General features: G+C 41.1%; 1 protein-coding gene across 1 annotated transcript in view; it reads right to left on the bottom strand.

The window, feature by feature from the left end:
- LOC149195532 (phospholipase D gamma 1-like) overlaps positions 1-27,878 on the bottom strand; it is a 255,599-nt gene that overhangs the window by 106,827 nt on the left and 120,894 nt on the right. The window contains exon 7 of the mRNA XM_089405355.1: positions 18,197-18,345. Coding sequence (XP_089261481.1) covers positions 18,197-18,345 — 149 coding nt within the window. The remainder of the gene's footprint in view (positions 1-18,196; positions 18,346-27,878) is intronic.

Below are 27,878 nucleotides of genomic sequence, written 5' to 3'. Positions count from 1 at the left end.
TCCCTTCACTGTATGTTCAATATCAGCACCAAACTCCACATGCATCTCTGAATCCCAATCACTTAGCCTATCAAACAGCTCTCGTGCTCTTGCCATATGACGTGTGGCTCCATTATCCAATAGCCACGCACTAGCTAGTAAGGTGCTCAAGGTAGGAAATAAATGTGAATTCCATCTCAAAACGTCTTGGAAAACACTTTTGCCTGATCTTTGTTAGGAAAAACACTACAAAATTAACCTACAATTCATAAATCCCTTGTAGGAATTTCATCAAACACTTTGTCAACACTTTTTATTAAATCCTCGATTATTATTTTGTTTATTACAAAGCTTAACTCCTCGCATAATCCCACATACTTCGCTTCCACATTTTACTATCATATTGTTTAAGTTTCAACAACCTAGAGTATGCATATCATTATCACTATCCTATCTTGTGTTTTTGATACTAAGACTAGTTTCTACCTCACTATTTAGTAATCCTTAGTCACATGGCATAAAAGGAGTTTTCACAAGGTGGGTAGATTGTGTGCCTACAAGAGCCACACAATACTCCATTGCAAAATAGACCATTCAAAATATAATGTAAATTGGTTGCACAACCCTACAAGTCCTCGTAGAAAGGATTTAAGTTGTGATCCCATGCTAATGGATTTGGACCCTCTTTTGTGATTTCCCTCTTACACTACTTTCTAATAGTAGCAATTTCCCTCCCTAAGTCCCTCAAAAACAAGGTTGTCCAAGCAATGGAATCACTAACGAATCCACCCTCTATCTGCATCAGATTAAGGAATCAAGTTCTACACTTGATGGATGTTATATAGGTAAATGGGATTATCCATGTATAAAGCATTTGGAAGGTGATGAGCTCTCAAAATACACAGCTTGCAGGCCCCCGTCCACCCCAACCCTAAATATTATTGAAAAAATGGACTAGTAGTCAAAGCAGGTGGCCACAACCATTACCTGAACAACATGGACCCTTGATTGTCAAACATGAAATTTTTCTCTAAAAATATGTTGGCAACAAGACATTTTAGGACTTTGTTATCTCCTATTCAAAAATTGGATAAAGTTACCACCAGTATATTGATGAATCATTTTTCTCATATACAACACGTCTTATGGACCTAATATGGAGTGCATCCTGAACCAGAACTCCCACTCACTAGGGTTCCAATAATGAGGGAGTGTGCCTTCATCTTCTTTGGATTCTACCAAGTTAAAGCACCTGCAAACCAACCAATTGACTTCTAGTAACTCCCATGCTATCCAACGCCAAAAGGCTTCCCTCTCAGTGGAATTGTTTGATGCATAGATATTAAAAAGTCCCAAAGAATGACCATGTAAGTTGATTACAACCCAAAGCAATCTCTAGATATGGTCAACACCCCACTAAGTGATGCAGTGTGTGAGCTAATGCAATAACATCACTACACCAGTTTTGTTAATTTTTCTTAGGGCTATATTGTTCTTTGCTTTTTGATAATTGCATTGAATCATTTTCATAATAAATTCACCCCACAACATTATAACATTACAACATATGCAATTATGTAAAAAGAACAACTCCATCAGTAACGCAGTGGAAAAGTAAAAAGGAACATCAGAAGAAAAGCATGCACATAAAAAGACACCAGGATTGGTCGAAGACCAGGACAAAACCCCACAAGGGGGGAAACCCAAAATTCTTCTTCTTCTTCTATTAGATTTCATGAATTGTTCAGCTGAAAAATAAAGTACATCATCATGAGACATCATATACATATTAGGCCTCCTAAGTCAATTGACAATTTCATTTGTGAACTGACTTAAACAAAGTAAAAGGGAGTAGCTATTACAACTTTACACTGGCCATAGAGACACTGAAGTCTAAAACCACTGTCATGTCTATATTATCATTACAGTGTTATCGTCAATTCTGTCATGCCAATACTGTCACTAAGGTTTCTCTTGAGGTTTAAGAAATGTTGTAGGATAGGATGGAAACCTTTGCTATTGCCATACATACATGATGCCATACTACTGTGTTGCACACATATGCAGTGCCATGCCAATACTGAACTGAAATATATAAATCACGCCATGCCAATATCATGACAATATAACAGATTGTATATTTGAGCGATACTATGCTAGCATTATGCTACAATGAGATCATCATAGAGCCAAATATATAAACGATGCCTACCAATTATACCATGCATAGGGGTCGCATAACGGTGGTGCTATATATACAACAGGGGTGCCAATACACCACGGTACACTAGTGTCGAGAACAGCAGAGCCGAGACTCATAATAATGTTGAGACTTATCTTAACAAAGGAACCGAGACTTATCTTAACAATGGAGATGAGACTGCATACAAAGAGGAGCCATGTGATGCCAAGACTGTAATGTAAATGTGATGTCAATACAGTAATATATATATATATGGTGCCTGGACTGTCATATAGATGCGATGCCTGGGTTGTCATATAAATGCGATGTCAGGATTGTCATATAGATGTGATGCCAAGATTATCATACATGCGACGAACCAAAATTATCTGCAATGAGCCAAGACTGTATTTGATGTGCCAGACCATGCCCTCATGCAATGCCCAAACCATGCCATCGTGTGGTGCTATGAGATGTATCATTGAAACGCGAAGATAGGGTTATTCCGTTGATGCACGGAGTATATAAAACAATTGATAATAAACATACCACAAAATAGTGATTACAACTAATGTAGTGTTATCCATGGCAATGCTGCAAGAAATGCGAGTCTTCCAAAGTAGTATATCCATGGTAATGAAACAAGAAATGTGAGCCTTTCTGAGTTATGTGTACCGTATTGTAAGTTAAGACACACCAACCTAATCGTAGAATAAAAGTACATGCGAATTCGGATCATGGATATCTCCTTTATATACATCTCATGAGACCGAAGGGTTGTAACCACTATTAGAACCGACATGAAAATATTTGGAGGGAGAACTTAAATTTGAATTTCGCTCTTAATATATTTATATTAAATTACTATTACTATTATTTTTTCTTTGGCCTTATTAATGTAATTCCTTTAATCAATTGAATTCTTGATTGGGGCGATTGGGCTTCCTTTGAGAATTTCTCCCTGGCTACCAATTTTAACACTCCCTCTCAGCTAGGGAGGAATTTCCATCTGCATATATGGTCTCATCTTATTTCTGTTCTTCTCCCTCTCAGAACAATCTCATGCCACAATATAAGAAGGTAGGCGGTTGCATCATCATTACATCTCACCACATAGAAAAAGAATAATGCACAATCAACGAAAGCGAAGATCAATTCTCAAACCCTGTCTTTCAGTCAACACTGATGATTTTCATCTCAGTTATGTCAACAAAACATCCATTGCATCACATCTCAACATAACTCAATTCCTTTGATCATCAACTGAACAATCTCGTTCTAATAGAAGAAGAAGAAGAAACCATCAAGGGGAAGCATCTGGCTTCCATCCTATATCCAAATAGAATCATCATCGTCATCAAGTCATATTTCATTCCGGCTCATTTCGGTCCATCTCCAGTTGTTGAAAATCTCAAATCTGAAGAATGATCTAATGTCATAGGGGAGCCCAACTCAACCCACAACAACATCAGAGAGCTATACTCAGTCCAGAACAATATCAGGGAGCCTTGCTCAACCTGGAACCACATCGAGGAGCACAGCTCAATCTGGAACATTTTTCAACGGGAAGCCCAGTGCTTCTAACCGGGAACCTCGTCATCGGGAAGCCAATGCTACCACCCAGAATCCAATGATAATGAGGAAGGTCATATGGGACACTCTCACCTCATGTCTACAACAATGGGGAAGGTCCTATGGGACACTCTCACCCCAAGTCATCTCATATAGGGGAGCATCCGGCTACCACCCTATATCGAGCAATAGGCGAGATACCACTTACCAAGCAAGGATCACAACCATCCCATTGTGCAATCAATGGGTGAGATACCACTTGCTATATGAGGTAAGGATCACAACCATCCTATTGCCTGTTGATCTTCCCAGCAATAACCCATCATCATCTCTACTAAATATTCTGGAGTCTAAAGAAGAACCATCACAGGGGAGCCCTCTGCTTCCACCCCATATCCAAAGACAATGGGCAAGATCAAACCTACCCTAATGCATAGGGATCACATTCTATCCCAAAGTCCTTGACAATCAGCGAGATCAACTTACCAGAAGTAAGGATCACACTCTACCCTATTGTCCCTGACCTTCCCATCTTGATCCGTGAGAGTCAGATGGTAGAACACCTGCATCCACCAACTTGGGTGAGATCCACCTACTGCAAGGGGTAAGGATCACACTCTATCCCAAGTCCCTCATCCCATTGGCCAGATGGGGAGGTTATCCCACAAAGTGGGCAGGATGATAACCAGGGGCATACTTTGACTAGGGGGGATCCCAGATCTCACACACCCTATCGGTCAAAGGTCCCTCATCCCCAGGAGCCTGCAGACTCAATTCCTCAACCAGGGAGGAAGAGTAATGCTCAGTGAACTTGATCAATCCAGACCCTTACCCAGGAGGGTCACATCCATCAATCCAAGTTGCTCTCTAAAAATCAAAACATATCAACTCGTTGAAGAGGTCCAAGAGCAGCAGTTCTTTGTTTTCCTATTCATATAGGACATCAAAGGTTAAAGCAAAAATATATATAACACTAAGTTGCAGGAAACATGGGGTTAGGGTCTGTTTCCAGCCGGAAACGAGGAAACTCGTACCGTATGGCCCGGAAACTTGTTTCTAGCCATACTGGCCCATTTCGCGAGGCGGAAACGTGGCCAGTATGGCCGAAAACGAGTTTTCGGGTCGTATGGCGGAGTTTCCTCATGCAACTTGACTTTTTCTTGTTTTTTTTATTATTTTGTCTTCTAATTTTTTATTAGGCGACTAAAGTGACTTCTAGTTGCTTCTAGATGCCTATCTCAAGTTATAAAAGTGACCCTCGCCTCATTCTCGCATCACACAATTGGGCAAGTCGTTTATCTTGGAGACTGGCGATTTTAGCAAAGGAGGAGAGAGGAAGAGAGCAGTGGTTTCAGCTAGGGCGTTTTCAGCAGTAAGCAAAGGAGATTTCAGCAGCAAGAGAAAGAGATTTCAGCCACAAATTTGGAGTGCAGATTTTCTGGCCACAGCATTCTTGGCTTTTGGCTCAGCTACGGCCATATTTCTCTTGTATTTTCTAGCATTGTGGGCTACCTTCAGCTATAGAAAATTAATTTGGGTAAGCAACATTCATTTTCTTAGTTTTTTCCCACTATTTCTTCAATTTTTCGAGGGTTTATGCCACCAAAAATATGAAAAACGTTTTTTATTTACAGATTTGTTTTTTTTATTTATTTTTGCAGCAATGGCTTCCAACCAAAGTGCAGCTACAAGTTCAAGCCCCAGGGCCAACCCAAGGGTTGAATATTATCCTCTTTGGAGGCATGTTTAGAAGCTTCAAAAATGTGGAGGTGGTGGCTCATGGGAATGGCGATGTAATCTTTGCAATAATTTGTACAAGGGCTCCTACCCAAGAGTGAAGGCACATCTTTTGCATGGAGGAGGACAGGGGGTTGTGGTTGCACAAAAACAGCAGACCCATTGGCAAGGAGGGCATATCAAAGAGAGCAAGATGAGGCGGATGTTATTAAGAGAAGGCATGATGAGCTTAGTCAAGCTACTCCTCAAGCTCCATCTAACATTGAGCCAAGGATTGTAGTTGAAGCAAGAAAGAGGAGAGTCGGTGCCACTCAACAACATGAACAACCAGCACCCAAAAATACCAGAGGGGCATCCCCTTCAGTTCAGGATAGCAGAATTGCTAAATTGGTGAATGTGCAAGCAAGAGAAGAAACTGATTCCAGAGTGGCTAGGTGCATTTATGCATGTGGTATCCCATTCAATGTTGTTCACTCTCCTTACTGGCAAGATATGATAAGGGCAATTAACAAAGCTCCTCAAGGGTACAAGGGGCCCAACTATGAGAAAGTCAGAACTCAGCTTCTCAAAAATGAGAAGGAGCTTGTGGAGGATATTTTATCACCAATTCGTTCTTCCTGGGGTAGCTCTGGGGTTACCATAGTCTCAGATGAATCGACAGATACAAGGCGCGGACCATTGATAAATATCATTGCCACTTCCCCCAAAGGAGCAATGTTTTTCAAGGCGAAAGACTACTCAGGAGAGGTAAAAGATGCACAGTTCATTGCTAATGTTATTATAAAAGCTATTGAACAAATAGGGCCTAACAAGGTGGTGCAAGTTATCACGCATAATGCACCAGTTTGCAAAGTTGCAGGTTTAATTATTGAGGGGAGGTATGACCACATCTTTTGGACACCATGCATTGTCCATAATCTGAATCTGATCTTAGAGGAGATCGACAACAAAGTTTCATGGATAAAGGAAATCACAGGGGAAACAAGGGAGATTGTCAACCACCGATCTCCGGCAATATTTCGAGAGTACTCCAAATTGGAGTTGTTAAAAGTTGTTGAGACAAGATATGCCTCAAACTTCCTGATGTTGCGTCGCCTTGTTGAGGTTAAGCATGCATTAGTTTCTATGGTGGTGAGTCAACTTTGAATTGAGTGGAGACAAGCAGATTCAAAGCAATGATATATGGTGTGTAGATTGTGCCTTGATGAGGATTGGTGGAGCAAGATAGATTTCTTGCTAAAGTTCACAACCCCTGCATTTGAGCTTCTTCGAAGCGCTGACACTGACCAACCTTTCTTAGGAGAGGTATATGATGGCATGCATTCCATGGTTGAGAGAACTGTGGAAATCATTTCGCAAGAGTCTCCACAACTTTTGTTTTTTGATGATCATTTTGTTGGTTTAGTCGAGAAAATCATTGTTGATAGGTGGAAAAATTTCAACACTCCATTGCACACTTTAGCACATGCCTTGAACCCCAAATTTTATGATGAGGAGCTTATTGCTCAAAGCAATGGGAAGAGGAAGGCACCCCATAAGGATAGAGAGGTGGCTAATGGGGTGAAAAAAGCCCTAATGAGAATGTTTCCTGCTCATTTACACAGTGAGGTAAAGGAAGAATTTGTCAGTTTTGCTGCAAGAATAGATGATTATGCAAATATATCACCTTTGGAGGAGAGAAGCACCATGAATCCAGTTAAGTGGTGGATTTGTCATGGAGCAAATGGTGTACATTTGCAAAACCTTGCCATTCGTATTCTTTCACAAGTGGCAATCTCTTCATCAGCAGAAAGGAATTGGAGCACTTATGGTTTTATTCATTCTGTGAAGCGCAATAGGTTGGGCTCACAGAAGGCAGAGGATCTTGTTTATGTGCACTCCAACCTTCGCCTTGCATCTCATAGGGGTCTAGAATACAACAGTGGCCCTTCTAAAGAATGGGATGTGGATGCAGAAAGTCCTGATTTGGATCTCTCTCTTGCTACCCTGAATATTGAGGTCCAGCCTGGAAGTGGAATTGGCCCATCATCTTCTTCAACACCACCATCCACTGTTGAGCATGCTTCTACTTCTATTTTTTATGAGAATTATGATGATGAGGATTAGTCTTTTGTCTCTATAGTTCTTGCAACCTTATAGTCTTTATTGTACTTGCAGCCTCATATATATAATAAACGCTGATTTTGAGATTTGGATATATAATAAAGTTTGATTTTGGATATTCTGATATTGTTATTTTCATTATGTGATCATTCATGAGTAAATGTGATGTAAATTAAATCGTAATGTTTAACTTTAAATGTAATAAATTATAATGTATCATGTATGCTTTATGATTGCACATAACATTTCTTAAATGTCCTAAATTCTAATGTATATATATATATATATATTCGTGTTTCCCTGTTTCCAAAATTTGGGGGGGGGGGGGGGTCGCGTTTCGTACCCGTGCCTGTTTCAAAAACTCGTACCCATTTCCCCGTTTTGTGCAACTTAGATATAACATAAAGTAAAGAATACCATATTCATCTTTTCTCCCTCTCATGAGGGAGATAATAACCACAAGCCTAAGCTTGTCTCATAGAGCAGTATCATCTTAATTCATAATGATGTCTCTGTCCCAACTATACACAATTAGACTTTGTCTAGCTCAGAGTACATACAAGGATTCATCTGATTGATTGCCTATCACAGGATCCACCAAATCTGGCAATAATGATCCATTAATGCAATCCAACTTATCATAACAGCACTTCTATAAGAGAGGTGGATCCTGATACTGAATGGAGTAAACCAATCCTATCAATAGAGAATTGTTAGCTCACAAGATCAATAATCAAAGGTATATTTTTAATAACATCAAATGTTCATCTTTTCATTCTACAATCATGGGACTTCTAATCATCCATCACAAATAAGTTGTAGGTGTTGGGATCTCATCAAGGATCTCTCCCTCTGAATGGGAAGCTTCTTCACTCATCATCAATAAAGACATCAACCTATCTAACATGTCATGTATCAACAATATTGTTTGATCACAGAGTCCAACTATATTAGATTCTCATATGTATACAACATGGTCATGGCAAGTCATTGTCAACTGCTTCATTGTCACATATGAACATGTGATTAAACATCCATCAAAGGTTGATTTACTTCATCACTTCTTTATGATATTATACAAATATTTCGTTGAAGTCCTAACACCATCAAGTCAGAGTATCCATTTGTCACATTGTCAAATTTGTTAGGACATCATAGCTTATCATACACTTATCAAGATCAACAAGAAGATAGTCAGTAAATCAATTTTACAACCACATTAATGCCATCAGGGTTACCGCATTCATTACCAGCATTGACAACAGTATCAAGTTACCGAATATCAAAGTCAATGTTTCTTTATCTTAGACAACAATCAGGATATCCATCAAGATCGTAGAACAGGTATTGACTGGTTACATCAAAGAGATCATATTAGTTGTTAACATAAAATGCAGTAGCATATCACATGTACCAGAGATCAAACTTACTCTCATATGTGCTCAAGGTGATATTTATCATAACTCAGAGCTTAACTTACCATCTTAATATTGCATCTAAATCAAGATTCAAAACATATCGTTGTACCAACTATACTACACATACCTCAGAATATTCGGATACCTTGGCAATTTGTGTCACATATACTTAGTCATTTCGCATAAGATCAAAATACCTTTTCCCTTGTGCCCTTGGCACAAGTTTCTTTTCCAATTCTAGTTTCTTGTTCTTGCTCCAAATTTTCTCTTCCTACACTAGTTAGCATCCAAATGATCCTTAAGAAGGATCAGCTAATCATATCTTCATCAGAAGGTTAGAAATACTCAAATACTCAAATATTCATGTAGGAAGTATAAGTAACAATCAAAATAAATCCAAATAAAAGTCATCTCATAACAGAAATCTAGAAGGTACTTATCTTTAACGAGGATCAAAGCAAGTGATCAGCTCCCTCTTGATTCGATCTTCAAGAGTCACTGTAGTCCATCATTTGCATATCGATGTTGCCTTCAGCAAAATCCTTAAATCATGAAGTACCATAGGACATGAGCTATACATCAACAAAAGAGGAGATGCCTCAACTTGGCATCATTAGTCGACTTTATCGAAGCCAGGCCCAAACATATTATCATCAACCAATCTAGGGTTATATTGAATCTAATACAGGTGCTAAAGCAGCTTCTCATTGATCTAGTTAGGGTTTTAAAATTTCGAGTCTTCATCATATCCAGGTCCTTCATCCAAACATGCTTCATGGGCTTCTTCCAAACCCTAACCACCAAACCCTAATTTCCCTTTATATAATAAGATTGCCTAAGGTTTCCTTCAAACCCTAGCATTCTTTTAATTCCCCACCACCTTCGCTTGTTTTCATCAACGATGTCTTCATAGGTGTAGTATCCATGATTTTTCTTCAACCTGGCTCTAATGCCATTTCAATTTTTCTTAGGGCTATATTATTCTTTGATTTGATAATTGCAATGCATAATTTTCATATTAAATTCACCACACAGCATTATAACATTATTAGAACATATGCAATTATGTAGAAAGAATAACTCCATAAGAAATGTAGCAGAACAATAAAAGGAACATTAGAAGTAAAGCATGCATATAAAGAGACACCAGGATTGGTCGGAGACTAGGGCAAAACCCCACAAGGGGGAAAACTTGTAATTCTTCTTCTTCTTCTATTAGATCTCATCAATTGTTCAGCTGAGAAATAAAGTACATTATCATGAGACGTCATATATATATTAGGCCTCCTCAGTTAGTTTACAATTTCATTTGTGAACTTACTTAAACAAAGTACAAGAGAGTAGCTATTACAACTTTACATCGGCCATAAAGAAACTGAAACCACTGCCATATCTATATTGTCATTACAATAATATCATCAATACTATGTAAATATTGTCACTAGGGTTTCACTTCAGGTTTCAGAAATGTTGTAGGATAGGATAGAAGCCTTTACTACTGCCATACGTACATGATTCCGTACTACTGTGTTGCACACATATGCAGTGTCACACCAATACTGAACTGCAATATATAAATCACGACATGCCAATATCATGACAATATAAGAGACTGTATATTTGAGCGATATTATGCTAGCATTATGCTACAATGAGATCATCATAGAGCTAAATATATAAATGATGCCTACCAATTATACCATGCATTGAGGTCGCATAATAGTGGTGCTATATATATACAACAGGGGTGCCAATACACCACAGTACACCAGTGCCTAGAACAACAGAGTTGAGACTCATAATAATGCTGAGACTTATCTTAATAAAGGAACCAAGACTTACCTTAACAATGGATACAAGATTGCATACAACGAGGAACCATGTGATGCCAAGACTGTAATGTAAATGTGATGCCAGTACAGTGATATATATATGATGCCTGGACTGTCATATAGATCCGATGCCACGAACTGAAAATGTATGCGATGCCAGGATTGTCATATAGATGTGATCGCAAGACTGTCATATATGCGATGAACCAAATGTGAAAATTTTTGAATCTTTACAAACAAAAATCCTACTACAGTTACTGGTTTAACATCTCCTACTTGTTATTTCATTCAACAAGTTATTTAATTAGATAAACAATGATGTAAACACTACTGCAGACTACACTGACATACAAATCATAAACTGAAACAATATATGAGACAAGCACACAAGGGACACCGTTATTTTTGGACAACACATCCCCGAAAAAACCCAATGTGGGAAAACCGGTGCAGCAGATAGAGGGTTTGTATTATTAAGCAAGCAGAATCTAAGTACAACAGGTTGCCTCTCACACCAGCTAACCTTACAGAGAAATCACAGCAACAAGAAATACATTCGAGGGTTTACCTCGCTCCCCAAGTCACAGCTGATCCAATGAGTGATCTGACACCCTCCCGGCAAACACTGCGAAGTCCCTATGCAATCACTGCGTGGGCCAGCGTCTTGCCACTAGAGAACTGTGTCTCCTCTTCTGTTGGATCGATTTGTTGGTTAAAGACTGATGTTCAGCCCTCTCGGCTTAGAACCTCGCTTCTCCAGCAAAATCTCAGACTACTAGCGAATACTCTGCACTTCCACTGCAAGAGCCACTCAGGACTGCGTGAGCCCCTCTTGGGATGTGTAGGCCTCTCCGCTACCTCCCTCATGCTCAAGCTGCCTCTCTGCTACGTACTCTTTGGCTCAGAACTTCTTCTCCAATCCAAAGCTCTGCTTCTGCCCCTCACTACAGCTCAGATCACTTGTTCGATTTTCTCAGCAAACCATGCCCCAGAAAAATCGAACTAACCAATCAACTTGGTGTATCTCCAACTGATCCTCAAGCTTCCTCTTATACTTTTCCTGTTGATGAATCAACGATCGAGATTAAGTCCCTAATCAATGGCTAAGATTAAATTAGACTTGATCTTCGTCAGTTAGAAGGTTCTCACCCATATTTTCATTAATACCCATTAATATTTTTATTTTCCTACGTTTAGACTTATGAACCCCATTAAAAATATCAAATATTTTAATAAAATACAATATGGGTGGAATTTCACCAAACGATTTCTGGGTCTTGGAGATCTCGTGTTCTAGCCCCTCCACAAAATTTCAGAGCTAGAGAACATTCGATGCTACCCAAAATCAACACTCCCTCTTAGCGAGGATGTGCTCTAGCAATACTTCCCAACAGAAGTATCACATTGATCCATGGCATCGGTCCTCTGTGCTGCTAATGTTTAGCCTGTTGCACTTCATCCACTGCATTGCTGCAACCTGTACTGCTGCCTATGACACTGCCATTGCCACTGTTGCATCTATACTACATCTCCCTCTCAATATGTTGCATCATGCTGCCCATAGCACTACCACTGCTAACTGTTGCACTGCAACTCAATTGCTGAGAAGTAAGCAACTAAAAAATTCACCCAAAACTGACATGTTGGTCAGTTTGGATACCCCGTGATGCTGAAGCTACCTCTGCTGCTAATATGTGTTGACCCTCTAATGCTACTGTGTTGTTGTTGTATCTTCTTTGTGCCTCCCGCACTGCTCAACACTCTATTGCGCTGCTTCATACTTTGGCACTCTAGCTCTGCCACTGTCGCTCCATCATCCCTCGCACCAAGTAACTCCTGTCATTCTGCTACTATCAGTAAGGGCTCCCGTAGCCGTATGTGATCCAAGAGTTTGGGCATATCAAGGATCCTACCCTTCTGTAGTCCTCCCGACTACAGCTCAATATCTCCCCACCTCTTCTCTAGAGGTGCATGTGTTAATTTGGGGTAGCATCGAATGTGCTCTAGCCATGAAAATTAGTGGATAGGCTAAAGCACATGAGATCTCCAAGACCCAGAAATGGTTTGGGCAGATTCTAACCGGTTTGGGAGATATTAAAATAATTAATATTTTTAATGGAGTTCCTAAGTCTAAACTTAGGAAAAATAAAATATTAATGGGTATTAATATAAAACTGGGTTAGAAGGGTCCAAAAGTCATGGATCAAGCCAAATCTAATCTTAGCCGTTGATTAGAGATTTCATCTCGGTCGTTGATGGACCAACGATAAAAGTATAAGAAGAGGCTTGAGGGTTAGTTGGAGAATATCCTGAGGGAGACCAGTCAGTTCGATTTCTGGAGCGGGGTTAGCTGAGAAATTCGAACTAGTCATCTGGAGAGAAGCAGGAGGTAGCAAGTACAGAACAGAGAGTCAAGAGCAACACCAGAAGACCAGTGTAAAGGTTGGAGAGGCAGACACAGAGCCAGCAGCAGACTGCACAGTCACTAGAGGGCTTGCGTGGGTGATGCAGAGAGACCCAGTGCTGATGTCGCTAGGCAGGGGCTGACACAGAGTGTCTAGGAGCTACGCAGAGGTCAGCCAAGCTAACACTGAGACTGGGAGAGGTGCTGGAGAATTTTTTCTCTCTGTTGGGTAAGCTAGTTTGGCACCCTGTTGTACTGAAGAATTGCTGAATAATAAAATCCTCCCTTGCTGCACCGGTTTTCCCACATTAGGTTTTTCCAGGGACTATTGTCCAAAATATCCGTGTCAATTCTTGTGCATGTGTTTGTTTCTGTATTATGGTGTGATATCTACAACAGAATTTATTTTAATGTTTATTGAAGGAATTTCATAAATAACTTATTGGAAAATAAGTAGGTAAAGTAAATCAGTTATTGCAGTGATAGAATTTTCACAGCATGAGCACTCATGGCGTAATCCTCATCATCGTCCTCCTTGTCAGCTTTCGCTAGAGCAGCCTTTGAGTCAGACTTCTCTTCCTTGCCCTTCTTCCGAGGGCACTGAGTGGCGAAATGTCCCAGTTCCCCACATCTGAAGCATCTGACTTTGGATATGTCTTTATTTTTCTTCTTCTGTTGCCCTTGTTGTCCCGTTGATGCAAGAGTTGCATCCTCCTCTTCCTCTTTCTTAACTTTGATTCCTTTGCTGCTACTTCCCACTTTGGTTAACCGTCTGATCTCTTCCTGTCAAAGAGTTGCCCACATCTCCTCCCAACTGGGGAGAGAAGCCCTGCCCAAGATGCTCTAAACAAAGGTCTCACAATCTTCAGTGACTGCATTCAAGGCAGTCCTAACCATGAACTCAGGATCTGGTGTAGACCCCACGGAAGTCAGCTGGTCTCGAATCCCTTGCAACCTGAGAAGGAAGGGATCGATTTCTTCTCCCTTCTACATCTGGTACTATCTTAGTTGATTCTCAAGCAACATCTTCCGTTGAACGGAAGTTCCCTCGTACAAGGTGGTCAAGGCCTCCCACATTTCCCTTGTTGTGTCCTTTTCAGCAATATGTGGGACCACATGATCCTTGACCTCATCCAAAATCATGCACTTCGCCTTTGCTTGAGCCTCCTCGTATTTCTTGAGAGGATCAGCACTGACTGGGACAGCAACCGTCTTCAAGGCATAATCCTTGATGCGATTCTTGTCCAAGACTTCTAGGATCCTAGCCTTCCAGATGACAAAGTTGGATGCTCCATCCAATCTGTCCTAATCCCTCAGTCCATTAATTGCCATCTCTGCTTAAATGAGTGTCGAACAAGTTCTCTTCTCCCTCTTTTGTTGCTGCCTTGGCAAAACTCGAATCTGGATTTCTTTGGCGCTAGAAATCCTCTAAGGAACAAGTTCCTTCTAGACTCCCTCTGAGTCTTGATTTCCTTCACGGAAATCCTTCCGCCAAATCATGTCAAATCACCCCTCTCTGATCCTTCTTTGTTGCTGCTCAGCAACCCGGATCTAGATTTCTTTGGCAAGAAATTTGATAAGGCAGTGACTCCCTCTACATTGGTTCGGTCTCCTCAAACACTGTTCTGCACCAGCAGCAACAGCGTCCCACCAGCACCTCAAATCTGATCTGCACTGCTCCCTCTGCCCTAGCAACTAAAGAATCTGAGCTCCTCAAGCTCTGCACAGTCACTACGTGAGCTAGATCAACTCCTCCTAGCCATTGCGTCACTCCTTCCCGGTCCAAAAGGATGACATGGCTTTGCGTGAGCCTGATCTGCCCCTCTGCTTTTGCATTGACCCAGAAAGATGACACAGTCACTGCGTGGGATCCTCTTAGCCATTGTGTCACCCTCTCTTGGCTTAGAATGTTGATGCAAGCACTGCGTGAGCCTCTACGTCACTTCTTCTACACTGCGTCACCCTTTCTCTGCGTTTCAAGCTCTAGAACAACACAATCACTTGGGACAGTTGCCTCTCTGCAGCAGATTTGCTAGATCTCCTAGCTGATGGCTTCAGTGTCCTATGATTGCAATCCCTCTGATACCATGTGAAAATTTATGAATCTTTACAAACAGAAATCCTACTATAGTTACTGGTTTAACATCTCCTACTTGTTATTTCATTCAACAAGTTATTTAATTAGATAAACAGTGATGTAAACACTACTGCAGACTACACTGACATACAGATCATAAACTAAAACAATAGATGAGACAAGCACACAAGGAACATCATTATTTTTGGACAACACGTCCATGGAAAAAACCAATGTGGGAAAATCGGTGCAACAAATAGAGGGTTTGTATTATTAAGCAAGCAAAATCTGAGTACAACAGGTTGCCTCTCACATCAGCTAACCTTACAGAGAAATCACAGCAACAAGAAATACATTCGAGGGTTTACCTCGCTCCCTAAGTCACCGCTGATCCAATGAGTGATCTGACACCCTCCCGGCAAATGCTGCGAAGTCCTTATGCAATCACTGCATGGGCCAGCGTCTTGCCACTAGAGAACTGCATCTCCTCTTCTGCTAGATCGATTTGCTGGTTGAAGACTATTGTTCAGCCCTCCTGGCTCAAAACCTCGCTTCTCCAGCAAAATCTTGGACTACTGACGAATACTCTGCACTGCCACTGCAAGAACTCCTCTGGACTACATCAGCTCTGCGTGAGCCCCTCCTGGGCTGTGTAGGCCTCTGCGCTGCCTCTCTGCTACGTACCCTTTGGCTCGGAACTTCCTCTCTGATCCAAATCTCTACTTCTGCCCCTCTCACTGCAACTCAGATCACTTGTTCAATTTTCTCAGCAAACCACACCCCAGAAAAATCGAACTGACTAATCAACTTGGTGTATCTCCAACTGACCCTCAAGCCTCCTCTTATACTTTTCCTGTTGATGAATCAACGGCCGAGATTAAGTCCTTGATCAACGGCTAAGATTAAATTAGATTTGATCTTCATCACTTAGAAGCTTCTCACCCATATTTTCATTAATACCCATTAATATTTTTATTTTCCTAAGTTTAGACTTAGGAACCCCATTAAAAATATTAATTATTTTAATAGAATACAATCTGGGTGGAATTTCACCAAAAGATTTCTAGGTCTTGGAGATCTCATGTGTTCTAGCCCCTCCACAAAATTTCGGAGCTAAAGCACATCCAATGCTACCCAAAATCAACACCAAAACTATCTGCAATGAGTCGAGACTGTATGCAGTGTGCCATACCATGTCATCATGTTGTGCCTAGACCATGCCCTCGTGCAATTTCCCAAACCATGCCATCGTGCGGTGCTATGAGATGTATCATTGAAACACAGAGATAGGATTATTCCATTGATGCACGGATCATATAAAACGATTCATAATAAACATACCACAAAATAATGATTAGAATTGTTGTAATGTTACCCATGGCAATGCGGCAAGAAATGTGAGTCTTCCAGAGTAGTGCCTCCATGGTAATGAAACAAGAAATGGGAGCCTTTCTGAGTTATGCATACCATACTGTAAGCTAAGACATACCAACCAAATCGTAGAATAGTACATGTGAATTTGGATCAAGAATATCTCCTTTATATAGATCTTATGAGACCGAAGGGTTGCAACCATTATTAGAGCCGACATGAAAATATTTGGAGGGAAAAATTAAATTTGAATTTTGCTCTTAATATATTTATATTATTATTATTATTATTATTTGATTTTCTTTGACCTTATTAATGTAATTCCTTTAATCAATTGAACTCTTGATTGGGGCAATTGGGCTTCCTTTGAGAATTTTTCCCTGGCTACCAATTTTAACAAGTTTTTCTTTCATTGTGGTAGGAGACATAAGCTCTCAAACCCTAGCCCTATCAGCTTCAACAAATTCGTAAGAAAAAACTAGTAACCTTGACCTCTTGTACACGTAAAACATCTAAAACTTCAATGCCTACCACACTGGTCTAACAGTGCTTTATTATAGTTGTTTGAAAAACCCCGACATTCCATGAGAAGACTTTCATTCAAAACAGAGGGAAACTCCAAACCCTCTGTCCACCCCATCGCCAATATCCATCCCATCAGCCTGGTTCACCACCCTGAATGGATTGACACTAGGCATAAAAACTAGTGGGAAATACTCACTCAGAAAGCATGCAAAGTAATGCTGCGATAAACCAGGCATTAATGAGAGAAGACTCATGCAAAACCCTCAGCACCACAGAACCCTCGAAACTCTCCTTTCCAAACCAGCCTTCAAGCTAAATATCTAAACTTCAAATTACCAATCTCTTCTATCTTTTATAATGTCAAGGAAAGTGAGACAATCATTGAACTTACGACTGGGACTGTAAGCAGGTTTCCTATTCAGAATATAGATAACATCCAGATGCTTTTATCTGAAAGAATATATCTTCCCTAGGAAGGCCTGATTTACTTTTGTTTGATCACTTAAGCAATTTCTGCAAGACCCAATTCCACCATATTCACATAAAAGTCATGTCTGATGAGACAAAGAATGGAAAAAGGTTTCCACTTGTCTTCTTAAGGCAAACTTTGGTAACAACATAATCCACGTTTCATCCTAAGCTCCTCTACAGGTCATATGTTTGGAACAAGAAACATCAACAATAGAACCTTCAATGTCAATATGGAAAATCAGCATACAATGTCAACATGACAAAAGGTGTCCAAGGGAATGATAATTCAACCTATCTTCTTTCGTGTCAAACCAATTAAAATTTAACAATCAGAGACATATGGAAGAGAAAAAAGAAGAAAACATCTTTGTCTGGTTCCTAAGATCAAACTCTTAACTAAATTCATTCAGCATTATTAAGCTATTCTTACGCCCACTTATATATTTTACATCTCGACTCTCAATATTTTCCTTAGATCAATTTGACACAAAGTTCTGACATCAGAGTAGATTAACTCAAATATACCTGCCAGTAAAGAATCCGCTGCATGGCAATACCTGTTGGAATGCCTTCTGGCCACATGGGGATCAAAACATACACAGCAAATCTTTCATGTGCTCTGATCTTGTCAGCTATTTTCAGAGCAAGTTCCATTGGAATCATGTTGTTGGCACCTTGTATAAGAAACTATGTCAATCATAAATTTCGGTAATCAATGATAATATACTCTGGAGTCTGCTGAATCTAAAACTTCAACCATTGAGCATTAGTTGGCATAAATAGTAAATACTAGAGTCTTTTAAATGAATATCAACAAGAACAAAGGAAAAAAGTGATTGAAATCAGAAATCCATCTTTGAACACTAATAATTTGTAATCTATTCATTTTTACATCATAAGTTTGTCCCAGGTTTCATTGTTCATTATGGGAAGTGACGATCTTCTCAGACATTGCCATTGAGGTTGATTTGTGGTTTCTGATATTACAATTGCAGATAACAATGGAGTGAACCGTTTTGGCAAAAGACATCAAGTCTAAAGCAGGAAAGGAAAAGTGATGATTGATCTCCTTGACAATATATTTGGCTGTCATTTGAAGAGAGCAGTGCTAGCACATGAAGGCAGAAGTAAAGAATGTTAAATTTCAGACCATAGTAAACAGACTCCGCACTCAGAAAGAATAACCTAAACTTAGGTAGCTTAGGAAACAGAAAACCTCACTCAAAACAGCAATCCCTGAATATATTAATATACAAATACATACTCAAAGCATCAATCTCCATTTCAACAAGGTGAGATGTGATGCCTTGAGGGAAGAGAATGACATTTAAGCAACAGTTCCTTTCCAGGGCCCTTTCGAGAATGCAGCAAATTCAGATTTCCAGATGGCAAGTTTAGTGGAATTGTGAAACGAGCAAATTGGTGTTTGTGAAAACATTTCCCCTGTGAAGAAGGAAGGTTATCCTTTGGGGTTACTCTAAAAGTGTTTACACCATGCTTAAGGGTGTTTAATGTTGACTTTTGTGTAGCATCGGGAGGTATTCCGACATGCCAAGAGGCCTCCCAAGTCGGCCTAGAAGAATTAAGGAAATTAAAATAAAATAAATTTTATTCTTGGGTTTCATGTAGGCTCAAAAGGGACAAATCGGCCCCACCATGGAAGGGTGCGTCCCTTGGGGTAAATGCACACATTCGACTTGTATATATATATCTCTCTTCTATATTAGCCACCCGTGGGAGCAGATAGATGACAAATTTCACTAAAGTTTGGATTTGGAATTTTGACACAAATTTCTAGACAATTTGGATTTGTAAACCTTGCTCAAGAAAATTTCTCCTGGAAGAAGAGTTGCTAGGTTTTCTCCCAAGTTTGGGTTTCCCAGGGAAAATTTGGTTGTCTCTATTGTGCATGGCTGTCTCTTTATGATCTTACTGTTTTTCACTGCGTTACTGTTGAGGTTTTCTGTGTAAAATTGTTCAATGATATTAGTGGCATAAAGATAAATTGTTAAAGATCATTAGGTAGTAATTATCACATCAGAAAAATTGGTTTCTATTGTTCATCTTGTAGAAAATTCAACATGGAACCAGAGCTACTTTGAAGGTCAGCTAGATCAGAAGTGTGAGGAATAAATCTGTCTTTGCAAGTTCTGTCATCGTCTTTGAAAAGGGTCGTAAGGTTCTGTGGAGGAAGCAAATGAAGAAATTTTTTTATGGCAGAAGCGTAGTTCAATTGCGAAGAGTTTGATAGAAAAAGGGAAGAGTTCCAATATGATGGTGGAGGCCAAGCACTAGTTGTTCTGGCAAGTTCGGGTGGTAGGGATCAATGGTCTGCAGCCTCTAACCGAACAGTAGCGTGCCCTCTTTGCTCAATAACAAAAGCAAAGCTCTCCCAGCTTTACACCTGAAGGGGCTGTATAGCAGTAAGAACGATGCCATGAATATTTGACATTTGTCACAAGCTATTTTCTGCTTTACTGTTATCGATGCTCCTCTGCTCTTCAATCCCTTGCTGCAGATGTATCTTTGTACAGCACAATTCGCCTGATTTTGTGAGTCGAGGAAGAGATCACCAGATTGAAGACTGTTAAAAGAAATTTAAGAATGGAAAAGTACTTAGAATTCAACGAAAATGGTGCACAATGCTTACGATTTAAATCAACTAGTGAAGGTTTTCCCTGCCAAGATTGAAAGCATGGGCTCATGGGAATGCCGACTCCTATTCGGATGCATCAATGGTTCTCTCAGAATCCATGTCCAGACTCCAGACAGAACATACCCTTGGATGACAGCGATGGAAGTGGCATTATGACTGAGGCATACGTCTTAGAGAGAACCGTGGTTGGATTTGTGAAGAAGGTGGTGATGAGCATGGATGTGCTACATTCGCGAAGACTGCTACTTTTGCTGTCGAAGTTTTAGGTAGCTACCTACATCTGAAAGTCCAAGGGTGCCTCCCTTTATGCTTGGGAAGCCAGGAGTTTGTGGAAGTAAAGGAATCAGAAAGACCAAGGGTGCCTCCCTTTATGCTTGGGAAGCCGGGAGTTTATGGAAGTAAAGGAATTCTCTATACCTGATGTGGTCAAGTCAATGGCATGGTGCGAGGACAACCTTTGCTTGGGAATTAGGCGCAAATATGTTATTATGAATACATATATCTGTGACATGGATCTAGTTTAGATCAGGCCATGTAGAATTCCTTAATAAACAAGAAAGTTGTTTATATCCATAATAGAGACGTGAATTTGCTTCAGATCGGACTCTGGAGGATTCTGATAAGGCACTATTTCAGCCACACATACATGTATACAGCAACGAAATAGGATCAACCCACGAGAGCATTGTTTTGGCCACATGTATAAGTGACATAAGATTTGATTGAGGTGTAGGATTGACCACGTATACATATATGGTTATAACATGTCAAACAATAATGTGTAACACAATTGGTATGCCATGTGACTTGTCCAGCGAAGGTCACAGGTTCAAAAATTGATTTTTAATTTTACACTATAAGGTTGCATTTTTTTTTAAGGTTGTTGTAGCCAACTAAGTGGACAGCAAGCTAATGGGGGCCGAGTATTGAGGGCTAAAACATGATGGTATAGTATAGAGGGCTAAAGGACGAGTCTTTCCATGAGCAGCAAGTGGACAGAGATCTAAAGGAATTGATCATTTGTGGAAGGATTGATTGCTAAGGAAACTCAAAACAGCAAAATGGAAGACAGTGTTACAAATCTTGAAAAGCCAAAAGGACATGGTCGGGTCACTTCATCCGAGACATGATGCATAGAGGAGCAGTAGAGCTCCAGTACATATCCATATATGAGAAGATTGTGGACATACTTCAAAGACAAGCCTGTTATGATGTTGAATGTCTCCCTCATTGGAAGGGAGTAAAGGGGTCTTTGCAGGATTGGGCAAACCATCTCCTGAAGCCATAAAGGACTTTGGCTAAGTCATAAAAGACTTTAAACAAGGGAGACAGATACATTCACTTGAGAAGCCAAAAGGACTTGGCTAGGTCATAAATGACTTTGACCAAAAGGGTGAATGGCCTACAGAAATTACAGGGGCAAATTACAGGATTGGATAGATCTCCTAAGAAGCCAGAAGGACTTGGCTAGGTCATAAAGGACTTTGACCAAAGGAGATAGATGCAATTCACCTAAAAAGCCATAAATTACTTTGGTTGGGTGAATGGTCCAAGGGAAAATTATCTCCTAAGAAGCCAAAAGGACTTGGGTAGGTCATAAAGGACTTTGACCAGAGGAGATAGATATATTTACCTAAGGAGCCATAATGGACTTTGGCCAGAGGTAAATGGCCCTGGATACTCACATGCGTGCGAGGAGTTACATTGCCCACTCTAGGATGGAGTTATCTATAGACATGCTTCAACATGACAAGCTCGTGAAATTTATAAAGGAAGGAGAAATTTCAGCTAAAGGAAAAAGTGTTGCAACCAAGGAGAATACCTCCCTCGCTAAAAGGGAGTGTTGATTTTTGTGTAGCATTGAGAGGTATTCCCGCATGCCAAGAGGCCTCCTAAGTTGGCCTAGAAGAATTATGGAAATTAAAATAAAATAAATTTTATTTTTGAGTTTCATGTAGGCTAAAAAGGGACAAGTCGGCCCCACCATGAAAGGGTGTGTCTCTTGGAGTAAATGCACCCATTCGACTTGTATATATATAGATCATGTGACACTTCATTTGATCACTCACTCATCATCATCTCTCTTCTATATTGGCCACACGCGGGCGCTGATAGAGGATGAATTTGACTGAAATTTGGACTTGGATTTTTGGCATAGATTTCTAGATAATTTGGATTTGTAAACCTTACTGAAGAAAATTCCTCCTAGAAGAAGAGTTGTTGAGTATTCTCCCAAGCTGGCGTTTCCCAGGGAAAATTTTGTTGTTTCTACTGTTTGCGGTTGTCTCTTTATGATCTTATTGTTTTTTACTGCATTATTGTTGATATTTTTTGTGTATAATTGCTTAATGATATCAATGGCAAAAAGATAAATTGTTAAAAATCATTAGATAGTAATTATTAGATCAGAAAATTCAGTTTCTATTGTTCATCTTGTAGAAACTTCAACATTTAATGTGATGTGGGTTGCATGGTGTGTTGATTATCCATGGTTGCATTGTAATGAACATACACATTGGAGATAGCTTACTCATAGATTGTTATGCCTTGACTTGATGCTTATGTGGCACATTTCTTTAGAAGGTTAGACCTATGTGGCTTAGTGACTTTCTTCATGAGGTACATACATGGAGTATTTGGTTGTTTGCTTTAAAGGACAACCCACTTGAAGGAAAACCATTAGGCATCTAAGAAAAGGCCATTAAACCATGGGTAGCATCAGGACACTTGATTGCTTGCATGAAGGCTTGTACTTGACTTGAGGATGCTTGGCTTAAGGAGTGATCATGTAGGTGTTGTAGACCTAAAGGTACACATGGCTTAGGAGAGAGCATTGGAGCACTAGAGGCCTTGGGAGTGTTGATTTTTGGTAGCATCGGAAGTGCTCTAGCCATGAAATTTGGTGGAGAGGCAAAGGCACATGAGATCTCCAAGACCCAGAAATCGTTTGGAGAAATTCCACCCAGATGAAGAGATATTAAAATAATTAATATTTTTAATGGGTCCCTAAGTCTAAACTTGGAAAAATAAAAATATTAATGTGTATTAATATAAAATGGGTGAGAAAGTTCTAAGTGACGAGGATCAAGACAGTTCTAATCTTAGTCATTGATTAGGGACTTAATCTCGGTCGTTGAATCGTCAACAGGAAAAGTATAAGAATAGGTTTGAGGGTCAGTTGGAGAGACACAACAAGAGAGATCAAGAATTCGATTTTCTGGGGCAAGATTCGCTGAGGAAATCAAGTTAGTGATCAGTTGCAACGAGGGGCAATTCAGCAAGGGATTTTCATCCAAGGCTGATGTTGATTTGGGGTAGCATCGGATGTGCTCTAGCGACGAAATTTGGTGGAGAGGTTGGGGCACATGAGATCTCCAACACCCAAAAAGGGTTTGGGCAGATTCTAAACAGTTCATGAGATATTAAAATAATTAATATTTATAATGGAGTCCCTAAGTCTAAACTTAGAGAAAATAAAATATTAATGTGTATTAATATGAAACTGTGTTAGAATAGTCAAAAAAGACATGGATCAAGCTAGATCTAATCTTAGCCGTTGATTAGGGACTTAATCTCGGTCGTTAATACGTCAACAAGAAAAGTATAAGAGAAGACTTGAGGGTCACTTGGAGAACACACCAAAGTGATCAGTCATTCTATTCTCTAGAGCGGGGTTTGCTAAGAGAGATAGAATTAGTGATCGCGAGACGCAGCTGAGGGTCATTTGAGTACAGAGAAGCAGAGATAGTGCCGGAAGAGCAGCGCAGTAGCCAAGGAGAGTGAAGCAGAGCCAGCCAGGGCTCACGCAGGGCCATGCAGAGGCAGTTGGGAGTTGCGCAGAGCCTCAAAGAGGCCAGCGTTGCTAACGCAGAGGACCAAAGGGCTGACGCAGGGCCTCCCAAGGCTGACACAGACCCATCCTGGGTGACACAGGGTCGGCGCTGGGCAGAGAGGGGATGACGCAGTCCAGAGAGACGCTGACGCTGGGGTTTCTGGGGAAGATTTGTGTTGAGCAGCTACTGGAAGGTTTATCCGGGGTTTCAACCAGGAGATTTGTCAGAAACTGAGAAGTATTACTACCAAGGAAATTCTCTGTTGGGTAGGCTAGTTTCGGCACCCAGATTGTACTCTGATATTGCTTAATAAGAAAACCCTCAGATAGCTGCATCGGTTTTCCCACATTGGGTTTTTCCGGGGACATTAGTCCAAAAATAATGGTGTCATATGGTGTGATTGTTTATGTTTCCTTTAGTTTCTGATCTGTAATATGTTGAGCATGCACTAATGTTTATTTTTAGTACTTACATTGTAAATAACTTGTTAACTAAAATAACAATTAGGTAGGAATAAATTAGATAAAGTGCATGGAGGGTTTCTAACTAAGTAAACTTAGAAACTTCAACATGGTATCAGTGCGTGATTGCAAATCACAGGAGGACTAAGGACATCAACCGAGCGGAGCGATAACAGCAGAAAACAGTTGTCCGAGGTGACAGAAGTTGTTTCTAGCAGGAGCAGCAACAAGGGAAGAGTGATGCAGTGCCTGCATCATCAAGGGTGAGCCGAGAAGAGGCAACACCGAAGCTAAGGAAGGCAAAGGGAGCCTCACGCAGAGCCACGCAGTAGCTAGGAAGGTTGACGCAGTTGGCTGAGGAGGCCAAGTTGCTGGTGTCGGGATTGCGCAGAGTCTATGAGCTCTCACCTTCAGGTTGATGGGGTTTAGAAGGATGTGGGAATATTGCAGAATGGAGTTGGTGAGGTATTGTAGTCAGAACAGTACCTGACAGAGCAAGGCCAGAGAAGCTGCTACCAAGGATTTCTAGCTGAGGAACCCAGATCAGTGGTGCAGTTGCACAAGGCGATGAAAGTAGGGGGCATCTCGACAGCGACAGAAAGATTTCCAGGAGGGAAATCAGGACATAGAGGGAGTCCAGAAGAGAACTTCCAGACGGGAAGTAGAGACTCAGAGGAGTCGAATAGAGAACTTCCAGGAGGGAAGTAGAGGAGCATCATGGCACTACACAGAGTAAGAGACCAGGATAGACTGGACTGAGCATCGAACTTCACAGTCTGGAAGGCCAGAATCTTATCCGTACTTGACAGAAATTGTGTCAAAAACTTCGCCTTGAAGGTAATAGCTATTCCAGTCGACCCCAATGATAATGACAAATACGAAGAGGAAATGGCGAGGACCAAGCTTGACGGGGTCAAGGATCATGTAGTACCACACATAGCCGAGAAGGAAACAGCATTTGAGATGTGGGAGGCTCTCAACAAGTTGTACTAGCATACTTCTGTGCAGAAAAGAATGTTGCTTGAGAATCAGTTGAGGTCGTATCAGATGAAGAAGGGAGAACCAATTGACACCTTCCTCGGAGGACTGAATGAGTTTCGAGATCAGTTGACTGCTATAGAAGCAACATCGGATCAAGAGTTGATGGTGAGGACAGCCCTAAATGTTGTCTCAGAAGACTGGGAGGTATTTGTCCAGAGTATACTAGGCAGAGGGGCTCTCCCACCTTGGGACGAGATATGAACAACTCTTCGCCAGGAAGAGATCAGACGGCAGTCGAAGATGGGTAGCAGCAGCAATGGGATCAAAGTCAAGCAGGAAGAGGAAGATGTGGCCATAGCATCTAAGGGAAAGCAAGAGAAGCAGAAGAAGAAAGATCTCTCCAAGATCAAGTGCTTCCACTGTGGGGAGCTGGGTCATTATGCGACCCAGTGTCCGAGGAAGAAGAGTAAGGGAGAGTCTTGCGAGACTAAGGCAGCGCCATCACGGGCAGAGAAGGAAGTTTTGACAAATGATGACTGTGCCATGAGTGCACACACTCCACTTGAGCGAAAGTGGGGAGACATCGAGCTGTAGTCAGGCGGACTACAGGCAATGAGGAGCAGGACCTCGAGGTACCCAGCCTCTTGGATTAGACCTTGCTACAGGAGCCCCAATGAGGAGTAGCATGACTGGCTGAGTCGGGTAGAGATGGATGAGGATGGAGCGGCAAAGAGAGCTACAGTACAGGAGTCCTGAGACAACACGAGGCTAGCAGGCTGCAGTGGTGCGAGAGGCAAAGGAGTGTTGCACCAGTGCAGGATGGCACAGAGAGGTGTGCAACAGTGCAAGATGCATGGAGTTGTTGCAGCAGCACAGAGGTCAAAGAGGGAGCACTTGTCAGCGACAGAGGGAGCTTCAGCATCAGTGGGTGTCTCTAGCCCAACAGGGAGGTCAGATTGGGAGATCAGTTACTTACTTCTTAGTAACTGAGTTGCAGTGCAGCAGTGGGTAGCACGATGCAACATGATGAGAGGAGGTGCAGTGCAGATGAAGTGTTGGGAGAAAGGACCAGCAGCAGCACGGATGCAGAGGTAGCTGTTGTACAGATGCAGTGGTGGCAGTGGCAGAACCATGGGCAGCAATACAGGATGCAGCAATGCAGAGGATGTTGGGCAAGAAGGCCTAGCATCAACATAGGTACCGATGCCGGATGATCAGAGTAATACTCAATGAGGAGTATTGCTAGAGCACAGTCCTCGCTAAGAGGGAGTGTTGATTTGGGGTAGCATCAGATGTGCTCTAGCCACGAAATTTCGTGGAGAGATTGGGGCACATGAGATCTCCAACACCCAGAAAGGGTTTGGGCAGATTCTAAACAGTTTAGGAGATATTAAAATAATTAATATTTTTAATGGAGTCCCTAAGTCTAAACTTAGGGAAAATAAAATATTAATGTGTATTAATATGAAACTGTGGAAAATAAAATATTAATGTGTATTAATATGAAACTGTGTTAGAATGGTCCAAAAGACATGGATCAAGCCAGATCTCATCTTAGTCGTTGATTAGGGACTTAATCTCGACCGTTGATATGTCAACAGGAAAAGTATAACAGAAGGCTTGAGGGTCACTTGGAGAACACACCAGAGTGATCAATCATTCTATTCTCTAGAGTGGCGTTTGCTAAGAGAGATAGAATTAGTGATCGGAGATGCAGCTGAGGGGCATTTGAGTACAGAGAGACAGAGAGGCAGAGATAGTGCCATGAGAGCAGCGCAATAGCCAAGGAGAGTGACGCAAAGCCAGCCAGGGCTCACGCAGGGCCACACAGAGGCAGTCGGGAGCTACGCAGAGCCTCAAAGAGGCCAGCGTCGCTGACGCAGAGGGCCAGAGGGCTGACGTAGGGCCTCCCAAGGCTGACACAGACCCATCCGGGGTGATGTAGCCTGTAGGGCTAGTGTTGGGCAGAGAGGGGCTGACGCAGTCCAGAGAGAGGCTGACGCTGGGGTTTCTGGGGCAGATTTGTGCTGAGTAGCTGCCGGAAAGTTTATCCGGGGTTTCAGCCAGGAGATTTGTAAGAAACTGAGAAGTATTACTGCCAAAGAAATTCTCTGTTGGGTAGGCCAATTTCGGCACCCTCATATATTAATAAGAAAACCCTCAGATAGTTGCACCAGTTTTCCCACATTGGATTTTTCCGGGGACATTAGTCCAAAAATAATGGTGTCATATGATGTGATTGTTTATGTTTCCTTTAGTTGTTGATCTGCAATAAG

Source organism: Pinus tabuliformis, chromosome 2_2 (assembly GCF_031772625.1).
Source record: "Pinus tabuliformis cultivar Carrire ecotype Pingquan chromosome 2_2, CPIR1, whole genome shotgun sequence".
In the NCBI taxonomy this organism is placed as follows: domain Eukaryota; kingdom Viridiplantae; phylum Streptophyta; class Pinopsida; order Pinales; family Pinaceae; genus Pinus; species Pinus tabuliformis.
This window is presented reverse-complemented; position numbering and strand designations above follow the sequence as displayed.